The sequence below is a fragment of the Mycetomoellerius zeteki genome, unplaced genomic scaffold (assembly GCF_001594055.1).
Source record: "Mycetomoellerius zeteki isolate Tzet28-1 unplaced genomic scaffold, Tzet1.0 scaffold114, whole genome shotgun sequence".
Taxonomy (NCBI): domain Eukaryota; kingdom Metazoa; phylum Arthropoda; class Insecta; order Hymenoptera; family Formicidae; genus Mycetomoellerius; species Mycetomoellerius zeteki.
The window spans coordinates 611284-635156 of NW_017256062.1; the positions used below are offsets into that span (position 1 = coordinate 611284).

Consider the following 23873-nt stretch of genomic DNA (forward strand, 5'->3'; position numbering starts at 1 on the left):
CTCTCAATCTTATTTAATTCAATGGAGAACAATAAGAAATATTTATCTAATTTTAATAACGTTTTATACTGTATAAGATATAAAAGAAAAATCCAATAAATCTTGAAGTGATTTCATAATTTGATGTAATTTTTGTTGTGATCTCATATGATATTATACATTAAGTGTTATTAGTCATTTATACATATAATAATATAATATTGTTTATGTATTTCATTAACAGTTATAAAAAATGTTTACCTATTAAAATTTAATTAAACGAAAATTAATATTGAATTTTTTATAACATCCCTCTTTCCTTCTTTAAAAAATTGATTAACTTAAACGCACGTTTGCATTTCTAATCATTAGTGGGACAAGTATCTCGTTTACAAATACCGCAAATAAACCCAATTATATCGCTGGTTAAGTTGGCGAAGAAACTGGAATTCAAATTCTACGCGGCGGCGGTAATAAAATTTCCGCTTACGCATCGGAACGATTATTAAATTTGCGAACGCGCTTGGCTATACGAGCGCTACACGCTCGCTTGTGCGAAATAGGCCACGCGTTTTCCGCAGGGGTTAACATCGGGCTCCACAACGATGATTGCGAAAGTCCGACTACGAGAACTGGCTACCGTGTGCCTCCGTCGTCGACGAGTCCTCAGCTCCCTCGGGCGTGCTGCTCGACGTTGTGAGACGAAGCGAGGCGAGGCGAGGCGAGTCCGGCGCGTTCCCTCATTCCCTTTCGCTCTGCCTCTGAGTTTATTACAGGATACGAGAGTGGATAACTTAATGGAAAACTGCGAATTACAAAGCGCCTCAGCGCCGATATTCCACCTTGTCTCTCTTCGCTTCGCTTCGTCTCGTGGGCAAGGGGAACACTTCATCCGAGCTCTCTTCATTTACGTGAAACACCGGCACTTGTACATCTTTTATCCGCCGTGCAACCAACTGTATCTCAACGATAGCGGCCGTTGTATCCTTGATGCTGCAGCTCGCGTCGCATCGTAAAGGAGACCGAAACGACGACCGACGACGATTCTTAATAAATCCTTTGAGCGGAAAACAACTCCCTCTTTCATAGTCTGTTTATTATCTGTTTTCTTTCGCGCGACTGTCAGACGCGATAGCAAAAACGAATTTAGAAGAGACCTTTTCTTCATTTCTTTTTTTCATTCTCCTAACCTCTTTTTTCCATACCGTCTTTTTCCGGATACTGTCTGTTTATATTTTGCGACAGAATAAATAATTTAATCGATGCCGATTGAAAATCGATAGAGAGGCAGAATGTTCAAATAAATACAAAAGCAATTGCTTTAGTATCTCATAGTTAACCTTTTAAACTCAGCTGCTTAAATGAAATCTGTTTTTATCAATGCTTTTTATTCTATGATTAAACATATATTTTACATTTAATTATTATTGTAAAGAGTAAAGATTTGAGTTTTTCTAATTTTGTTAATTAAAGCATTTAAAAAGAAAGAATTATTATATTTAAGATGCAAATAATAAAAATTTGATTAATATACACATAATCCTTTCATGTTTTTAATAAAATATAATCTCATTAAACGATTATCTTAATGGCTCACTTATCCTTCGAGGACGCTCGACATGCCCCATAAATGGGACATATTGGTCCACTTTGCATCCTTGTAAATAACGTCATTTTTTTCTTAATTACGAAATATATTAAGGATTTATAAGTATTTAATTATTGAGCCAGATGAACATGCAACGTTTTAAAGCATTTACCATTAATGTATCATAATTGTGTGAAGATTTATAATAATTTAAAAAAAAAGTGTCACAACTAGAGCCCCGCTCTACCCTACATATTTTATGAATAATATCTGGGTTTTTAAATACTTATTATTTTTATACTTAAAAAAGGGACAATTCATAATCATATCTTTAATTTGGGATAAAATTTAGAATGCATCGTAAAATGGGATAAAGAGTTAAAATTTGTAACTGTCTCTCCTAATTTCGGACGATTAGTCACTTTAACATACACAGTATAATATAGCAATATTAGCAAGAAGATTGTTGTATGAATCCACGTGGGACCTGTCAAACCGCATTACGCCTTTACTCGATCAACAGTTCGGAAGAAGGGAAGTAAGAAAAAATCTCGCATTTCTTATTGGAAAGTGCGCTTCGTAAAGATATTAAGTCAAGAGAGATAAAGAGAGAGAAAGAAAGTATGTTGTTCTCTACGTAATTCTATCAACGACGGATTTTCCAAGACGGTGGATCAGAACGGAAACACGACTCGTCGGTTGAAATTTTCCTCCACGGGAGAAAATCCCACGTGAGAAAAGGCGGCAAGAAATTCGATCGTCGGGAGAGACCAGATAAAAATATCTTTCACGGGACATTACCGCGCGCGCTAACGCGTATTAATGACTCACCTGTGGCTGCGGGACGCACGTTAGATCTATAATGTCGCCCAGCAGGTCAGGGTCCACGACCCTGATGCCCGGAAGTATGGTGGAGCCGACCGGAGTGTCCTCCTCGGCGACCGCCTCATATGGCACACCCAGGAAGTGCGGCGGATTATCGTTCTCATCCAGTACAATCACGTAAGCGTCCACACCGACGATGTTCGGCTGCTGTCCCGCAGGTACTTCGTCCTCCAGCGTCACGCGGAAACGTATCGTATCGTTCTCCTGGAAAAGAGAAACCGTTGAACGCTCGTAAAATGTTGCAAAATCGAGCTCGAAGCTTTGACTTCGTGGGAATTATACCTTAAACTTTATAAAGAGGGTTTAGATTTAACTTATAAGAAGGCTGACGCTTAGTGTTCTTAGTTCTAAGTTCGAGATCGTTAATATTTTTGTCCTTAAACGTGAGAAAGCATCGTCCAATTTATACGTTTAAATTAAATATTCAGAGCAAGAGAGCGAGCTAATTTTATAATTCAAGGATAAAATCGTACTTAAAGCGGGTCTTACAAATTATAGATTTAATTCACTTTTCGCCTAAATTCTAACACTTGCCACACTAATTTCAATCATACGCCTTGAAAGGATCAAACTCAAGAAGTAGAGATTGTATACAAAATGATACATTATCGCTAAAGTAAATTTAAAAAAAAATCTTCCTATGTCAATGTCGCAAGAAAAAATGCAAAAGACAGTAATATATTGCTCTATAATATATCCTACAAAATCACAATTGAATAACTGATATGCAAAAATAGTTATTTATATCACTAACGTTAAAAAAAAATTAGATAAATATTGGAAATTCCCTGGCTTCCTTAACTAATTACGAATTGAATGTTTTAAAAATGTGCAAAACAATTAAAAATCTTATGAAATAAAGGGAAGAGTTAAATAAGAAAAGAAGTTGAATCGTTGAACTAGTCTAGATTTACTAATCCTTTTATTTTTATTTACTATTATCTTTTTTAAAATAAAATCTGCTTTGCCAATTTCTTCTCTGTAATTAGTATTTTATTTTCATTTGAATTTAACATAAAAATAAGAGTAGAAAAGACAATATTTTTCCAATAAATAACTAAATGTGTTTCATGATATAGTAATTTTTTTTATATTTAGGATAATAAAAATATGCTTCAGAAACGCCTATTAAGCTGGACTCCCCACCATCGAAAATCAAGTTCGGAAGTTTCAGAATCATAAAAATCCTGTTTAATTCAATATTAAACTGTTTTTGCATCTATCTAGAAAATAAAAACGACGCACACTTCAATTTCAAATTAATAATGTAAATTATAATTTTAGATAATTGATTTTCAATAAATTAGTTATATTATACAAATAATTTTTTCATTATTTTCTATCGATATCTTTATAAATACTTAATAAAATAATTTCTGACTGTAAGTAAAATCGTTATCTATCTTTGAGTGACAGAGTCCATGCAGAGACTCGTTTAAAGGCGACAAGGCAGTCAAAGTGTTAAATATCCTTTGCAATCGTTCAGATCTTAATACAACATGTATTTTGTATCTAGTACATTTGACATCGCACACACGCGCGTGTGCCAGGACACGTACGATCTCAAACGTGCGCTGGGATCAGGAACTTCCTTCTCGCGACTGGAATTTTACTGTATCCCTTACGAAGCCTAGGAAGGCACACGGATCTCGAACGTGCCTCGATTCATACGTGAAGGGGCGTACTTTTGAGCATCACCGTTTTACAAGATCGATCATTTGCGAACGGGTCTTCGCAAGTCCGTGCTTGGACCATCTCGAGGAGTTTTCTTCTCTCGACGCGAAGGAAAGTCGGAGTTGTCGCAGCAAGTGTGGTAAACGCCCAGCTTTATTGGTGGATTTGTGCGACGGAAGCCCCTCTGTATAGGAAGAAAGGAACAAATCCGCCATCTCCCGGATTTCAAGACGCACGCGTTCTTCCTCTTTATTGTTACAAGAAATTCGACCGTTTTTGATGAATGTATTTTTTATCACGCGTATTGTTACGTACGTTACCGTAGAAACGTGCCGAGCGTTTGCTCCTCGATGGATAAATTCGTTATTATGTTGGAATATTCCCAAGTTCACGAATATACAGTCGAGTACCGAGACTTTCATTTGAGAAGAGGCGAACGAGCCAAGTCCTAATATTGAAAAAACAGTTCCAAGTCTGCATCTTTAAACGACTTTTTAAAAGTTTCGTAGACAGTTTCAGATCTCTGCAAAGTTTGTCGAAAAATGACAAGAAGAAAAGCAGCTTCGAAAACAAGATATTTCTCTGTAAAATAATACAAAGGTACATTTTTATTCTAATTATTTCTGATAAATTAATATGATTAAAGAAACAAATATATATTAAATATTATTTTTATTATAATCTTATGTTTTAAACGGACAATGAAAATAATGTAAAATCAAAAAATACAGCAATTTTGCTGAAAATATCGAAACGCTCGAAAGGAATTTAGGGAGAAAAAAAAGAAATACAAAGGCTGCGAAGTGTCGTTTCGAGTAGATACTGCTTGCATAGAAGTTTGAAAAAGATGGAAAAGTGGGTAGCACCCAGGGTTTAGTAGCAACTAACGAGGTCGAGGGTGAAAAGATGGATCAAAGTTCTTGTCAAGTGTGTACGTGTACCCAATTGCGCATGCATTAGAATATATACATATTTACGCGGTAGATAGATCTCCCAAAGGCGTCATGGCAATGGAGAACAATAATAATGGCGATACACCTGATGACGAAGTTGAATTTACTTCCAACATATTACAGTGCAAATGCAGATACGAATTCTCTTGTCGAAATCGGTCGCGTTGTTGGTCGTTACAAACATTTAAACAAACGAAGAATCTTTTACTTAAAATTACAAAAGAAAATCATTTGCAGTTGGATAATTTGCTGTATGAACTGCATTTATGTTTTATATTTATTATATTTATTATGAAAGATCATTTTAGGCGATCTGATTCGTATTCATAATTTTATGTTTACGCAAAAATGAAAAACATTTGAAGTACGCACTTTAATATATATAAAATATATATTAAAATTTATCTATACAGAAAAATATACGTGTATTATAAATATATACGTATAAAAACACATTACGTATAATTATAAAAAGAATTTATGAAATTGAACGCGAATTGTAGAACGTTCAAAGAGGCTTAGAACACAATCAGGCGGCAATAGTTTCACTACTTAATTATGAGAAGCTGCACGTTGAATAAACATCATAAACATCTGCAATAATGTGGCAGAGTGATTAACAACGGCGTGCGAGTTGCAACGCATTATAACGCGCTTGATAATATACTGTAACGTAGCATCGGCATTATCATACTCGCCGTGTTTCCAGTAATTACAACGTCAAACGTTGAAAATTTCCAGCGAGGCGGATAATGACGTACGCGGAATAATCGCATAGACAGAATACACTGTTGGGTACGAAAGGAGCAATAATAAATCAATCCCTTGAGTTATAAACAACATTTTGTTATTTTTAATTTCCATATTATTTTTGTGTGTCATAATGTAATGTATAAAAATATTTTTATGATTAGTTTTAAAGTAACAACGTATATCTATACTAACGTATAATTATGCATTTAGTAAATAATAAATTAAATTTCGGTTAAATTTACTACATTTTCCTGAGCTAAATTGTTTAACTCCATGTTGTTTTAATTAAATTAAGGATATATTGAGTAGGAATAGTGATGACCTAAAGAAATGATTAAAAATAACTCAAATTGAGTACAATTTGATATTATAAATTTAACAGTGTAGACAAAATTCACTAATAGATATCAAAAGAGCAATAGTAATCCAATTCCTTGAGTTAAAAATAACATTTGTTATTTTGTTATTTTTATCTTCCATGTATATCAAAATGTAAATCACTAACTACATTTCTGAGATTAGTTTCAAGATAAACAACATTCATATTAACATTTTAGTAAATAATAAAGTAAATTTCAGTAAAATTTAGATTTTCTTGCGATAAATTATTTAATTTCATTTTAGTTAAATTAATGACATATTAAGTGGTAGCAGTGGCGACCTATACAAATGATAAAAGTAATTTAAATTGGATATGATTTGTGATAATATTAATTTAACATGTATTATTAATTTAATATGTATTATTAATTTAAAGTGTAATGTCGATAATGCTCGCGAAATCGTCAATGAACGACTCGGAATAAAGAATGATAGAGAAAAGATGAGATGCACTGATTTATTTTTGTTTGCAATCGTATCGATTTTGCGGAAACTCGACGCATAGTGCGAAACGTGTGGGGTACATACGCACACGCACGTAACATTTGCACACCGTAATTTCAACTTTCTAACTAACTGCGCCGCTTCCTCTGCGTGAGTACCGAGCTCAACCAAGGTATTCCGTTTCGCTGGAGGTGGAACAATAATTCGACATCCGTTTGTGGGAGTAAGAGTAATAATAATTGACACATTCAAATTCGCGCCTTACAAAATTAGTTGTGGTGTATACAGAATAACAATGCATCGCGATCCAATGTTTAATAAGGAATAAGTAAAAATAAACGGGAAATAAAATCAGATTTACCAGGACAAAATTATGATGCTCCGTTTCTGTCATCAATAGCGAACTTCTCGACCGTTTCGTGAATTATATAATCGTTTCTAAATAAAAAGTTACATCGGATATCTCATTTCATTGTCAGTGCAAAAATAAGAAACTCAATCTGTCAATCTGTAAAATCATTAAAACATCCAAGAGTACACATATATTTCCAAGAGTTTAATATCCTTTTTTCGGAAGAGACCGAATTATATCTTCCAAATTTAGTGTAGAATCGGGACACCGCATCTTTGTGGTTCTAATAAAATTCATCTTGACCTTAAATTTTATGAAAGATAAGAAATTAAACCTCTCGATTTTTACGCCGAATCCGAATTTGGGCGAAGGCTACGGGGAAATTTGAAATTGCAGTAGAAGTTTTCACAAAAAGAAAAAAATAGTTGTTCCTTTCAATGCACCTTTATGGTTCTGGAAAAAAATCTATCTTGTTTTTAAATTTTACGAAAAATTAAACCTTTCGATTTTTACGGCGAATCCGCGAACGAATCTGAATTCAGGCGAAGACTATGAGCAAACTGAAATTGCAGGCGAAGTTTTCACAAAAAGAAAAAAGTTGTTTCTTTCATTTCGGAGGATCTCGCAAAACACCTTATCGTAAACCCTTGGAAACCGCACTGGACCTTTTTCGTAAATGCGGACAGCGAAATGCGACGCTCGAAATAACACGGCTAGCCGGTGACATCGGTGGTGGGTCAAGCGCGGATAAGCGGGTCGCGGCAAGGGATGAATTCCCTGGAATGAAACTACGGGTTTCATCCTTGCATCCGTCTCTGAGTTGCATTGGGCGGAAAGATTTCCAGCTGCGAGGTTGGTTGACCGAATGTAAAGAACGACAGCGTTTATTATCACGCGATGCACGGCTGGGATATGTTGAAATTACTTAAAAGCGTTTCTTTCTGCTGCCTGACAGAATTTTCGAAAAATGTTTCCTCAACCCATCCTGGACGGTGCCGACAATCGACACGACTCGATTCGTTTCGCTGTTTAAACTATCGATACACACTTGCGTGGTGAATGTGTCACGAACAACTGGGTCGCTGCATTTGATTTGCTACGCCGGATTCTGGTTTCAGCTGATAATTGTATGAAATTAAAAATACAAAGAGTTTTTAATAATGTTTTTTAGTGATTTTTTATTTCATAAAATCACTATTTTATGAAATCACTTTACCGAAAAAAACTAAATTTTAATAAATATTTATTTGAATAGTTTTAAATAAACATTTACTAAATGTAAACGTAAATGTATTCATTTAGTACAAGTATCATTAATTCAACTATCATTTTTATTAAGTAAATATTTATTTAGTAGTGTTCAAATAAATATATATTAAGATTTAGTAACTTGCTTTTCGATATGTGTACATTCTTTAAAAAATTTAACCAGCTGCAGATCTGAAAATAATCTTGTTGGGCCATCATAGGACCAATAATTATGTAGGACACTGAAACTGGTTGTTAGAACGTCAAAACTTTTTGCACCATTACTCCTCATTATGCTTGAGATTCTTACGTACCTAATTATTTTATGATCCAGCAAAATTATTTTCTGATCTGCATTTAGCTAAAGGAGTATGGAAAATTGGGAAAATTTTTTGGTACAAAACCAATCGTCATGAAACTTGATACAAACGTAATACTCTAAGTACAGTGTTGGACATGATGGATTTTATACACTAATAAACATGAAGACATGAGGAAATAGAAAACTTTGAAGTGATCAATCTACGAGTTCTGAAAAAAAAGCTTTATGATGCAATAGAAGACCGACAACGGGAACCTCTGTGATAAATTAAATAAAACCACGTTCGGATCACGAGCACCGCTACGCGCTATGTTTATATGTTGAGTAGGCCGTGTGCCAGCTAAAATATTGCTATATCACTTCAGCAAATAGAATACGTTTCACTTGACGCTCATGGAATCATGTCATCTTTGTTGTTTATCAAATGTTAAATAAGGACACATAATGTCTGCGAACAACGTTATTCAATCGTCAAAATGAAATGATATAAGTGACAAACGGGCACTGTCGTCACACGACTCACCAAATCCATTTTCTAGTTTTTACACCAGGATCCACTCATTTAGACATTCGATTTTGATTAGATTTCTTCATTTCTTACCTCTCATATTACGTCTGTAACGTCAAGTTTCATGACGATTGGTTTTGTACTACAAAATTTTCCCAATTTTCCATACTCTTTTTGAAGCCGAATACTTCAGCCGAATTGTTCTTTCCGTGTAAAAATAACTCAAATTGGATATAATTTGACAATATGAATTTAACAATGTACATCAAGTAGTACCGCAGTGATGCATTAAGAGAGTGATTTGATTGATACAATGGCTCACGCTGCAGAAAGTAATCGCACCGACGAGATACGGGCGTGGAAAGGGAAGCGGGTAATTGAAATGGCTGGACGTTGGCAAAGTTGCCTGTTTCCATTTCGTTTGCCATCTTCCGTATCTTCGCGTGCTTTGAACAACTTCCGAAGCTTTGGCAAAAGATAGACGGGCAAACATACGTTTCCGTTGCAAGAAAAAAAAAGAAAAAAAAATAAATACGAATAAGAGACAGACCAACTTTTGCAATCGTAGTTTCGTTTTACACTATGGATGCGCAAAAACGACGAACTATGTTCAATAGGACCCTAATTAATTATAGCGTATTCTTAGAGCATCCTATTGCAGCGATTTGTCCCATGGAATGAATAATCTCTCCGGAAACGTTAGATTTAATCACTTCATCAATGTCGTGTACATATATAAAGTGTTCTGAAAATCATATAATTGGAAAGGAGATAATTCCTTGTGTAAAAGTAAATAAAAAATATAGAATAATAAATTTTTTCGTATAGAATTCCTTTCAAAATAATCAAATTTGAATATTCATTATATGCGTGCATTTGACTAGCCACAATCTGTTTGGTTCATCCCACTGGAAAAAGAATCCGGTTGCATTAATTGAAATTCTGGTTGAAAATGGAACAAATCAGAATTTTCTGATTGAATCGATTATAATTCTAGTTGATATAAGCAGAATTTTGATTGATATAATCAGAATTTTTTAATTCGTTCATTTTCAACCACAAATTTTTCTCAATGCAGACTGTTTACTGCAAAGGGTAAAATGCATTGCGGTGTAATTTGAGGCATTACTGGGAATTATTTAAGAGAATTGTGTTTATAATAAGCGGTAAGCATTACTGGGCATTGCAGAACATTACTAGAACGTTATGGGCATTACTAGGGCATTAGTAGGCATTGGTGTCTACATAATTTTGGTCAACGGTTTATCCCTTGATTTATTGTTATTTCTATATCTGAGTTTAATATATGTAGTTAAAAAAAAATATATATAATGTTATAATTTTTAATAAATTCATATTCATTTTATTAATTCATTTTATTAATTAAAAAATTGTTAAAAATGTCACCTTTCATGTCGCAGACAAATTCTTGCTCGAGACATTAAGGATGTTTTATACGTATTTTTAAAATGATAATAAAATTATGAAAAAATTACAGATTATTCTAAATCACATTTAAAAATAATACGACATTTGGTGACAGTTTACTATCTGAATTATAAGTTATTTTAATAAATAGTAGTATTTTTTTCATCTAATAAAAATGTATGGAATATATTATAAAATAAATGACAAAAATCTCAATTTTTTAATATAAGTACATAATGTATTCAAGATTATTTATGTATAGAATTACATTGCCCAGTAAATAAACAAAATATTTATTTGTTCTACATATATCTTTATAACTAATCAGTGAATTGCAATGAAACTTTGCATTAGTTACTTTGAATATTTGAAGAACTTATAAAAAAAAATTAGATTTTTGTTATCGTTCTTAAAATTTTAATTTTTAATAAAAATAACACATAAAATAAATAAACGACAAAAATGTGTTATTAAATAAAAATGTAATCTTATTCACATAACTTCGTATGTATATAGTTTATTTGAAGTGTAAGTATTAAACACATTTCCAAATTTAATTTTCTTTGCAGGGACTGTACGTCCTTAAAGGCGCACGAATTATAACCGATAGTAATAATGTATTAAAATTCTTCACTCTTTTGAACACGCCCGTATGATATTGTCTCTTACAGATAATATTCAAATGCAAATTCTCGAAAACAGAGCTCTATACGAAAAAAATTTTATTCTATATTTTCAACTTATTTTTATACGAGGAATCACTTCCTTCCCGCTGATTGTACTATAATTTCCGGAACGCCCTATATATATGTGCACCAATCGAAAATAAATACTTTGACGGTTGTTCCACACGCATCGTTCCGCACGTTTCGCTCACATATTCACAATCGTCTTTCATTTGCGATATTAAAACTATAATTCACGTACATTGTTTGCCGCGCGTTTCAGCGAAATTGCGCACGAACGAACGTCGCGGAATTCACGAATGCAGGATGTAGTCGCGCAGCTAAATGACCGACGAAAATCGAATAACTCGACGGTATTTCGTACGGCTTGTGTGCGACATGACAAACGCCCAGTGGTCTTCGCTCTAGCTTATCTGGGGGAGAGAAAAAAAGCCCCTAGGAAAAAAGAAAAAAGTACAGTTCACCGTCACGCCCGATGAATTACTACGCGGCCGGCTGATACGCGATCTTATTATTTGTTGCGAAAAAAAGGGGGAGGACAAGCGCGGTTCGTGTCCACGAGTTTCGAAGATATAAGATGCAATCGCACGTTGTTCGTTTTTGCACCAACAGCGGGATCGTTCATTTTATAGGAAGAGCTTTATTGTAAAAATATCGAAAATATATTTTCCTTGTACATGTTGCTTCCTTTTTTTGCACGTAAATACGTGTTTGTAAAGAAAAAGATCTAATACAACCGTTGGTAACGTAAAAATGAAAAGATTTGATAACAAATTATTTTTGAGAAGGAATGTTCACAATAGATGAGTTGTGCAATTATCTTTGGTTTCACAAAGAATATATGGCTTTAATTACGATGTTAATACGCTGAAGATGGCCTAAAACAAGGCCGAAACGTTCGTACGTATGTAAGAAAAGAAAAGGATGAATATAATTAGCAAGAAATTCTGTGTTATTCACATACATAAAATATAGATACGTTGTCAACTGCGGTGTGCTCTCAGTTGCCTCTAATTGTGTTTCTTTATTTTATTTTAAACATTGTAAAATAAAGTAAAATAAAATAAGAATTATTTTGCTAAATATAAATTATTTTTATATAACTTTGTATGTCTATTGCACTTATATTTATAAGATCATCTTATAAAATAATTTTTCTTGTGTATTGCTTCTTTTTTTTAACATCGATATGTGTTCGTAAAGAAAGAGTCTAAAATAACATCGATACTAACGTAGCAATGACAGGCATAGATTATTTTTGTGAGTCTATTTATATGCTATACCAATAAAATAATTTTCATAAAATACCTGCTTTTCTGTATGTTTCAACATACTGCCAATAAATAGTATATTATTCGCGCTATACAAATTCCTTTTATAAAAATATATCGATGATATCCATATGCAAATAAGAGAGATTGTGTTGAGGTGTACTCGGTACTCAACATCCAATGTCCATGACGCAAGCTGACGAGATTGACGAGAATGACCCGCTTATCGTTGTAACACGCTCGTCGATTATTCGGCATTAGTGGTATTATCCTCCTGCAATTCCTCCGTGTATAAATTGATCTGGACCGATCACGAGATATCTGCGGCGGTACTTTCGCATCTACAGTAACGAGATGTGTATCGAGACATAATCGGCGTACATAATCGGCGTACATAATCGGATCTACGTTCTTGTAGTTTTTCATTACAGTTGCATGTTATCGTTGCAAGTTTTTTTGAGTCTCCTCTATACTCTATTTAGTCTCGACTGCAAGCTCGACTGTCCATATAATATGGAAAAATTTCGAGTTGTACAGAATTACGTTTAACTACGTATTTTGTAGAAATAATATAGGTAGAAAGATGTCGAATCCAGAAGCTTAATGTTAAGCAATAGTTAATATAAAAAAGTGCACAAATGGAATGTCGAGAACTCTAACGAAATTCTATTATAATGCGTTAATCTCTCTGTTACAATTAGTAAACCTCTCGACTTTCCGAGCGGCTCCGTTTTCGCTTGTTTATAATCAATGCTTTGTTCAATCGAACAAAGTTTGTTTACAGTTCCCAATCACTTCGCTAAATAGCGCTTCGTAAGAAATAACAATAAGATCACTCGGAAATCCAACTTCACAAATTTGTAAGACGGTTTTTTCTATTTTTAAATATATACAGTGAATGCAAAAGTATTCGTATAGAGATAAAATATTTTTTTAAAAAAGTTTATTTTTAAAAAGTATATATTATCCAGCGAGAAACGAGTCATCGAATTGATGTCGAATTGATATCAATACGATGATTTCAACACCAATTTGACGTCGATTCGACGTTTAATTGACGATCATTTCTTGTTCGGTAATTAACAATTTATTTATAAAGAATAAAATAGACTGTATGTTTCTTAAAACTATATATACCAAAAAGATGTGTATTAATCACAGAAAATATATCATCTGAAAAATAAGCGAAAAAATTAAAAGTCGTATTGTTTGAATGCTCAAAAAAATATTTGTATAATCGAGAAATTTAGCTTTTAAAATCAGGAATACGTGCGAAGCTCGTTTGTTTATGTTAGAACAGAATGTACTCATCGTATAAACTTGCTAATTTAATTAATATTTATTTTCTACACAAATAAAACTTTTTTTTTATAAAAAAATTTCCTTGTACAAATACTTTTTGCTCTCACTGTACATATATGAATATTTTTTACTCGCTGCTTTTTCAAAGTCTTCAAAATCTTTTACGATCTCTGCGTAATGTAGGCGGCCAATTTTTCGCTTACGTCACTTACGCGATTCGTCAAAAATTTAATTCGACCGAAGCCAGGTTGGCGCCGAGTCGACACGCGCGTTATTTAATGCAGGCGACTTTCTATTTTGCCAACAACTCCGGCGGTGTGCTTTCTGTCGCGTTCGCTATCGGAATTTTAATCTGTACGCGTATGCAGGGCGCGGCGGATGCGCGTCGCCGAATGCAAAGCGAAACGAGCGCGAGGTACTCGTGACAGAGCGTTTGACATGACGACAATTCCGTCATTACGCTGTCGACGGAATGCAGCACTGTGTGAAAAGCGCGTCCTAACTTTTCGCCCCTTTCATCTTCCCGCATACATTCCGCATCACCATCGATTATTTATTCGGATTAAATGGGAAGGAATTTTACGTTTGAACGCAATCACGTTTATACCGGTGAAGTTGCATTCTTTCACGAATTTTCCGCTCGTCATTACATGGTTCAGGGAATTTATTGCGAAACTACAAAAAAATAAATAAATCGGTGGTAATGGTTTAGTATATTATGTACAACATTCATCAATATACTTGATACAGATATGCAGTATTCCAATATTTTTATTGAATTTAACGATTTTTCGAGATACGTTCTAGTTGAAAAACAAAAATACGATGATTGTTAGTACAAAATAAAATTTCAATCGAATTCGACAAATAATGAGTTATCTGAAACCGGATAAATATGATACTGTAGATATGATTAAAAAATTGTTCGTAAAATTATTCGCAATGTAATGAGATTCATATGACGAGATGAATTTATGCAAAAATAACTGTCTCTTATTTGCGTGAATTTTTTCTTTAATAATTTAAAGCTCGATAAAAATCAGTCTAAATATTAATCACACAGACGATATTTCTGCAATATATTTAAATAAATGTCACGAATGTCAATAATAAGAAAAATTAGAGCAGCTTAAAAAATTTAAGTAAATCAATTACACACGCGAAAAAAAAAATGAAAAGGATCATTTATTAATAATATCTACATTTTTGGCGATAAAGTATCTTCTAAAAAAAATCAAATAAATAAGTTCATCACAAAGGCTAATATAATATCACTTTTAGAAATTTCGGTCACATTATTGCTCGAAAAATGGATTTGATTGTGTTACAATGTATGATTTTCATCGGCTCTCACTGATATAATAAAATTACGCTCTACAAAAGTTTCTCTCACAAAATTACGAAGACAATTACGGTTAATTGCTTGTCTGCGATAATACGTTGCAATACGAGACTCTCTATGATTTCGCATAAAAATTTATTGCTTAAAAAAGAAATAAGCATTTAAAGAAAAAAAATCTAGAATAACGAACATATGTTACATAATATTAATTTATTTTCGATAACGTCGAATAGTCGACGTCAAATAGTCGACGTTCCTTTTCAAAGGGAAGCTAAATGGGTTCGCTGATGCCTAATACACCAAAATTGCACCTTTGAAAAATTCCTTTCGTCCAATTACTCGCTCAATTACCGCCAATTATTCGCCGTATCGCGACGTTACAATACAGGAGCTCCAAGCTTTATGCAAAATCGAACGTTCATGTATGCACCTTCCGTCGCGCATTGATAAGAGCGTGAATTCACGCGATAATTGGGGCTGTCGGTACGCACGTTACAACGCCGATCCATGATGAAAGGTGCACATGAACCGGCATGTACCTCATCCTTCCGTTCGACCTTCGCGTCGCTCTAATTTAAATTTAATTCCGCGCGAATTAAAAGTTTCTCTGTGCATGATCCCTTATGCGTTCTAATCGTAATTGGCTCGCGTCTGTGAACTAGTTGCTTTCGCGTCAATTCATCTCTCGGATGCGGAATATCCCGGGTCTACATCTGGATCGAATCCCGATATATCCCGGGAATACGGTCATACTCGTTACACACTAACAGGTCGCGCGCGTCCACGGTCTGAAATCGCTGAGCTGCGATTTTTATTTCGCACAGTTATATTCCTGGCGATGTAACTGTCGTCTAACGAGCGTGTATTGCGCCTTCACCGGCGATCGTGATTTTGATTCTGCAAGTTTCGTGACATACGAGGATGTAATAGTTCTAATGCCCAAAAAAGCACAAATGTAAAAATTACGACGCGATAAAATTGTGTGTCCAATGTAAGAAAACATGTTCATCTTAATTGAAAGATTGCTTTGTATCCATCATGTTTCCTCATTGGATTAGACTTGATTCTATCGTAGAATTAACAGAAGATTGATATCGCCAGAATAATATTGCAATGGACCACGAAAAACATGTGCACACTATTAAATTCATAATGTCAAATTATACTCAATTTGTGTTATTTATAATCACTTTTATGGGTCGCCATTATTCCTACTGAATATGTCGTTAATTTAACTAACACAATGGAATTAAATAATTTAACTCAAGAAAAATTGTATTAAATTTGACTCAAATTTAGTTTATTATTTAGTGCATACGTTAATATAGACGTTGAAACTAATCTCAAAAATGGATTGATTTACATTCTGATACACATGGAAGTTAAAAATAATGAAATGTTATTTTACTTAATAGATTGAGTTACCACTGTTTCTTTGTCTGACAGTGCATGTCAAAATTACAGGAATTGATAGAAAACGTAACTCAAGCGACACCAAATGCTACGAAAAACAAAGTTTTAAGGATGCTTGAATAGCAGCTAAAAGTATTACCACAAAAATCATTATCAATCATAAAATTTTGATGGGTTTGAAACTAACTGCAGTAAACAAAACAAGAAATAATTTGGCTTATACTGTCCTATTTTGCCTCAGTTTTAGGTAAACAACTTTTAAATGAGTAAGTAGATTCGATTAAACTCTTGCATAAATATTTATTAAAATTTTAGTAGTGTATTAAAAAAAATTGATTTAATCCGTCTTGATTAAAATCAACTTAATACCTACTAGTTTTTTATTAAATTTTCAAATATGTATTACATAATTTTGCTTCAGAATCAAGACAAACAAAAGAAATAATTTTTAAATTATTTAATTAATAACATAATTGTACTAAAATTTTTAAAATATAATAATAGCATAATATCTATAAAATTTTTATATTTCTTAGTAATACTTTAATTGAAGTGTGACATATATCCTTACAAAAAACTGCGTAAGGAGTTTTTTAAAACGATATATGTCACACCCCAAGGCAAATTACAAAGATAAAAAAAGCTCTAGATTGTCGTATACATTTTATTCAATTATGGCTAAAGCTGCCATGCGATTTAGAGAGAGTCTCTTTTCGATTGAAACGTCACGAAGATATCGCATGGTATCAGTTATAGGTTGGAATTTTGGGCAAAATGCCGCGATGTGATTCGGCGTTGTCGACTATCTGTGCGGCAATTCGTATCGCGGGCATGTCGGCTACCCCAGCACCGAAATAAAACCGGCAAAAGGGAACACTGCGGCGGCCCACGCGCACCCTTTTGTCCGGGAGATCGCGATTCCATGCACGTAGACGCGATACACGCCGCCCGCGAGGATGAGGTGGTTTTCCCACCCCGCGGGAGGGGGTGGTAAAAGCATTGTGTCCTCCGAAAGTAGCTCCCGGTCTGCAGTCGACAGGAAGCCCAAGAATACCGAGAGAATAATCTGGTACGGGCGTAAAGGGGAGAATCGTGACGAGAAGGGAGGAGCGGTCGCGTGACCGCGCTACTTCCGGGAGGGAAGAAAAGCCGCCAAGGTTGCGGGCGGCGATACTTTCGCGAGAAACCCCCGAAGGGTCGGCGATAAAGTTACACGCGGAGGAAAGAGAGCGTCTGTGGAGATATTTTTTGAGCGAGGTGTATTTCATACTTGTGAGGATAACAGTGCGTGCTGGAGGTGAGATAAGTCGAAGTTTGATACATGATGACCGATCGCATTAGGAATGACGCCAGTGATCGCGTGCGGTACTACCATTACTTCGGAAGCGTGATAATGCGAATTTTTCGAGTGAGTGCAAAATCGTGGATATGTGCAAATAATTTGTAGTATGATAACGCTAAACGATCTCATATTTAGCAGATACAGAAGCTAACGAGAAAGAAAAAAATGAGAGACAGAGACAGATAAAATGACGATTAATAGTATTCCGTCACGTAAAAAAAATTAATTCAGTGGTGCAGCAAACCTATAACTTACTGCGCGAATTCAATATCTGTAACTAAGATTTGATGGTTTAACAAATCGCTAATGTTATTCAGCTGTCAACTTTGCTACTTTAACATAGAAAATTGACTGTCTGTATATTACGACTGTAGATTTGCTGAATTAGTGAAGTTTTCAGCTGTTTTTTTTCCGTGTAGGAGTCCTTTAAGGACGTATAGGAGAAAGAAAAAATGAAGAATGAAAGCAAGAGATAAAAAAGTATAAAGATACAAAATAATACAAATGAAGATATAAAGACAAAAACTACAGATTATGGCTACGTTTACACCGTGTGCTTAATCTGCAACCATAGGCTATACGATGGGTGTCTATTTAATCTATAGGTTAAACAAGGACACATATTAGGTCGTGGACTAAGCGCATGGTGTAAACGTAGCCTAGAAGAGCAAAGAAAAAAAACAGAAAATAATATTGTGAGTAGAAAACAAATGCGAAAAATTGAAGTAAATTGTGAGAATTAGCATGGGGAGAGAGAGAGAGAGAGAGATGTGAAATGATAGTAAAATGATAGGATGCGAAAAAGCTGACTCAGTTATCTCTATCTCTCTAGGATAAGAGAAATCAAACAAAATTTTCGTTTGCAAACTTGGGTCGCCGAACAGGTGTAAAGTAAAAGATAGGCGACGACGACGGTCATGGCGGTCGCTCGCAGCGAGATCGCGCGACACGCATTTCTAACGAGGGTGCATTTGCAGGGCACGTAGATGGCGAAACACACATCTGTATGTAACGTATGCAGCTGGTCGCAACCGTTGCGCGATGTTTGTCGCGTGTATTGTAAATGCTTTCATAAGGTTACACGTGCTTGCCGTCTCTACCGTAAGCAGCTTTCGTGTCGCTGTAAGTAATGACGAGGATATCAACGGCGGGTCGAAAAGGTGAGCCAAGTCGTAAGGTGAATTGAGGTAAATGCGCTTGTATTCGTTCCGTTGCAAACGAAGAAATTGCACGGGAAAGAGAAAACGTTCCGCGCAAACGGTAGAATCCTGATCGCTCTTAGTGCTCCGTGAACTTGTTCTGTAATTTTCACGATTTATCGTTACCTATTCTCGAGTCGAATAATAAAACGTACATTATAGAAAAGTACATTAGAACTGTTGCAAGTAAAATGTAAATTTTAAGTCGCGTCACTGAAAGGCGAAAATATTTTTTGATGAAATACGAAGATTAACACTTTGTATAATCCACTGTCGTGCGAGTGCAAATTTTCCTGGAATTTAATTCCATTTTTTTTTCTGTTGCAGCTTCGTGGATTGCTCGAGAAACGGGATAATACGAAGTCCGAGATGCAATTAATTACTCGTTTGTCGATATTACGCTGGACGCAATTTTTCTGGCGGAGACATTTGATTGACGTCCGTACCGCGCCATATAATAATTCACTTTTAAGACAGTCTTCGATCGACTAATTTCAGTTAACGTGTCTTTTTCCTCTCTGTAACACTGAAGGAAAATTAATGTTATTTATATCGCATTTTTGCGTTAAGCTGAGATACCTCCTTTAAATTCTTTAAAGCACAAAGTGCATGACTTCTAAAGATAATAATAAGAAATCATTTATTATAAGTAACCTAAAGATTTGTCGGACAAATATTATATATTAAACGACACACAATAAAGTGAAAAATTAAATTTAGAATTGAACAAAGATACCAGTTAAAGAACGCGAAGCTAAACTTTCCGATATACATACATTATTATCTATTCACAAACAGCATTAAAAATTGTAATGAAAGTAGAACTTGTACACTTTTGCACACGCAGTCTCATAAAAATTTAGTCCCTCGAAATCATCTCTTTCGAGAATATTTAACGTCATATCCATTGTGAATTGCTGGTATGTCAAAGGTATATTTAGAAGCATATTTCCTCACATTTTTCCACTGATATACGCGCCTGCTTCCATTTATACAAAGTCATTCGACTGCGTAGCGTAACACCGGATACTAGCGCAATGAAATTATTTAACGGCCAGCTAGTAGCGTGCTGTAAACAATACTCGGAAATTCGCATTGCAATCTGCTTGGACAAAGGGCCGTTCGGCTACATCAGGGCCTGGACGATGTGCTTTTATTGCCCGGCATCGGGGTAGCCAGTTGACCATCGACCATGAACGAACCGCCTCTTTCTGGTCGTCTCTCGCGGTGCTTTCGTCAGCAAGCCGCTGGTGTGTCGCTGCAATTGTATATCAGGTATGCGGCACTTTTTCAATAAATCCATTGTCGTTTAACGATCGAGCGGTTGCTAAAAGGACGATTATACGGCACACGGGCGCTATTTCGCGTTCGAGTTCGCTATCCCGGCACGACATGAGAGTATCCTATTGGCTATCTATTGTTCTCTGGTACACACTTCGTTACGAATTCTGATTTTATTACTTAGAACTCGGAAGAGAAGGACGAGATTTCATGTACGAGAGCACGATTTTATTGCCGAGCTTGTAAACTGTACGATGGGTAGATAGAATTTATTTCGAATCTCCGGAACAAGCCTCTTCAGTAGAATAGTAATTCTCAACAATATCATCTAATTGATAAGTTGGATATAACAATATAAAGCTCAAAACTTTGATATTTATTCAAGAAGATATAAACGGATAATGTGCCTTTGAAATAGCTACTTGTCTGAAGTATTAAATCAATCATTTCTATCTAAATTTTATTCTTAATTGATATCTTTGTCAAAATTATACCTTGTTATTGCTTTTAACTTATTTTGCCGAAACATTTATTTTGATCTACTCGCTGTTATTGCACCCAACCTTTCAATTGTCGATTGTAATAACAAGTAAAATTTAGAGCGTTTTCAAGCGCGACGATAAAATTGGGACAACGCTACGGCAAAAACTGAAGAGTCATTAAAAAGTTTCGATTACTCTCTCCTTTAACTTTACACTTTTCATTTGTAGGCAGGTGCGAAATAAAACCGCAAAGTGCAAAGTACAAAGTGCAATGTAAAAAAAGCAGAGAAGTTTTATGAAACAGGGCGACCGTAATCAATATTATTCGAAATCGCACGAAATTACAAATACAATACGTAACAGAATCGGAATTGCATTCGGAACGAATAATCTTTTTACGATACCACGGGGTAAGCCGTGATTTATATCTATCGGAAAATGATTTTCTTAACGAGACGTTCGACGTCGCTGGATTTTAAAAAGTTCTAGCGGCACAATGGAACGTGCTGTATCCATTAATCGGCGGCATAATGCATCGATAACGAAGAGGAAATAAGAAACCGGGCTATTACTAGGCGTAATCTACGGCTGGAACTTACTTTCCGAGACTCGAGGATCGAAACGACTTCGGGGATAAGGAGCCATTCTTCCACTTTGGAGCCAGAAAAGTTCGTAATGGGAATACGATTAAATTGCAGTTGGATTGCTAGAAAAATATTGCCATGCGATGCACGAGAAGGTCGTTAATCTCTTACGGAATTCAAACAACGCTCGAACATTACGCTTAAACACATTACTTCAAAGACTTTTATATGCCTATCCAAGAACTCTTGTTCGTATATTAGTAGAACATTTATTGATCTTAATCGCGCGTTTTATAGTTAGTATTTAATATGAATCTTTAACCCTTAGTACACACGATTGGGTCATTCGTGTCCTATATATTTTTTTTCTTCGAAAAATAGGCACATCAAGTAATTATACAGTTGGCAAATGTATGTAATTTAAATTTAATACATTTCATACATGTCCCTAACAGTCTACTCAAATTTTTGTATTAATTTAACCGAAGATGAATGTGTTGGAAAGTAACACAAATATTACGTAAAAAATTAACACAAAAAAATGTAACACTGACACAATTTGTAAGCAATCATATTTTTTCATTAAAATCAACATTTAAGTATGATATGTTAAATTAATACATATAATATTTTATTCATTCATCTTAGAATTTACGTTTTTACAATATACATTATTTTATATAGTATATATTATATATTATTTGTTCATTTATTTATAAACTGTATTATTTTGAAATATTAAATATCAATTTAACACGAAATATTCAAATAATATAATCACATTATATTAAATTAATAATAATGTACTAACAGATATACACTAAAAAATCGACACAAAGTTAAGTTAGTTTAACAAAAACTTGTCATAAAATTAATTCACTATATGTAGTAAGAGTTAAGTATGGATGCATGTGGGAGAATATCATTTATCACGAATTTTTCTATAATGTCAAAAAAGTATTTTTTTTTTGTAATACATTGTAGGAATGAAAAAATAACTAAATTAAAAGAATGATGATTTTATATCGAATGTAAATCGATTCGCACAGCTATAATCGTATGCCACATTTGTGGATAACGAATTTGTTCATAAAACCTACATTAAAACAAATTGCTTCGCTTTTACCTAGATCATATTTTTTACCTATACCTACTTATTAATGTACGCGGGTGATAATAATAGAATTATACGCCACCAGAATAACTGACCGCATATCAAACCAATTATAGGATATCGATTTTCCTTTTTCCTTCGAGTGCTTTCATACACAGTTCTCGATAATGCTTCTTTCTCGAGCGAATTATTGGCAGGTTGCTTCCTTTCGACAAATACAATATCCTTATATCTTTGTAATAATTACTTCACGTAGTTTCAGAGCTAATCCGTAAGAATACGAGCATATAATTTAAAATATCGACATATTAACGTTATCTTTTACGTTTAACTTCTTCACTATATGTCTAATTTATTACTATGAAGAAAGTAGTTAATTTCATCTTCTAAATCACGATTTGTTCCTCAGTTCCGATATAAAATAATAAAATGCAAAATGTCAACGTTTAAAAGATATGTGAAGCTTTTTGACATTCTTCGCACGTTTTTGGGAATTTTATGAATGTTCTATGAGAATCTTTTTAGCGTTCAATTTAACCTCGCCTTTACGGCGTCTCTTCCATCCATCTGCCATGCTGGTTCAAGTTTGGATGCCCGGTCCCTGAAAGTCAAAGACAAGTGCGACATGCGGCGCCGCGCCATTCGTATGCTACTTTTCACTTCGGCAACAAATATGAAGCCGATGTACCGGCTGACACCGACCCGAAAATCTTTTGCGATTCCGATCCCCTCTCTCATCCCACGTATATCCGCGCTCTTTTTCGCTTCAGGATTAGTTGGAAAGTCGAGAGCTACGATCGCTACGTGCTTGAAATAGGAAAGTCCATCCATATTCTTTTCGCACTCGTCTTTTTCATTTATACGGGGAGAACGCCTCTGCATAAACGTGCCGAAATTTATGGCCGCGAAGAGTCTCATTTCACCCCCTTTCGGTTCAGAGGAAAGTGAGCGCCACCCAACAATTCTCCTTGTTGGTCCCTCCCTTGTTCTCCAAAACGATAATTAATTATACGCGAATCGAATTTCTCGATCTGCCGAGACTCGGCTCCGTGGAAAGGTTCGAGATTTATTTTGCTCTCTCACATCGAATGAAAATCTCAATGGTCTTTCTCTTTCCATTAAATTATTATAATTGCTTCTGTGTACCTCTAGCAGCTGGGACTTTAATTTTAATCACTGTTTCAGAGAATCACTCTCTCTGATGAATTTAGAATTCATTTTTTCATTAACAAAAACATCGAGAAAAATCATGGTATAATTTTCTACTTCTTTAAGATAACATATTTGAAACTTTAAGCATCTTTAAATTGAAATAAAATTAAATTAAAATTTTGTTAAAATA

At 34.6% G+C, this 23873-nt stretch overlaps 1 protein-coding gene across 1 annotated transcript in view; it reads right to left on the reverse strand.

Moving 5' to 3' along the window:
- Cad87A (cadherin 87A) overlaps positions 1 to 23873 on the reverse strand; it is a 266762-nt gene that overhangs the window by 20909 nt on the left and 221980 nt on the right. Inside the window, 1 exon segment of the mRNA XM_018457631.1 lies at positions 2399 to 2656. Within this exon segment, the coding sequence (XP_018313133.1) occupies positions 2399 to 2656 (258 nt within the window).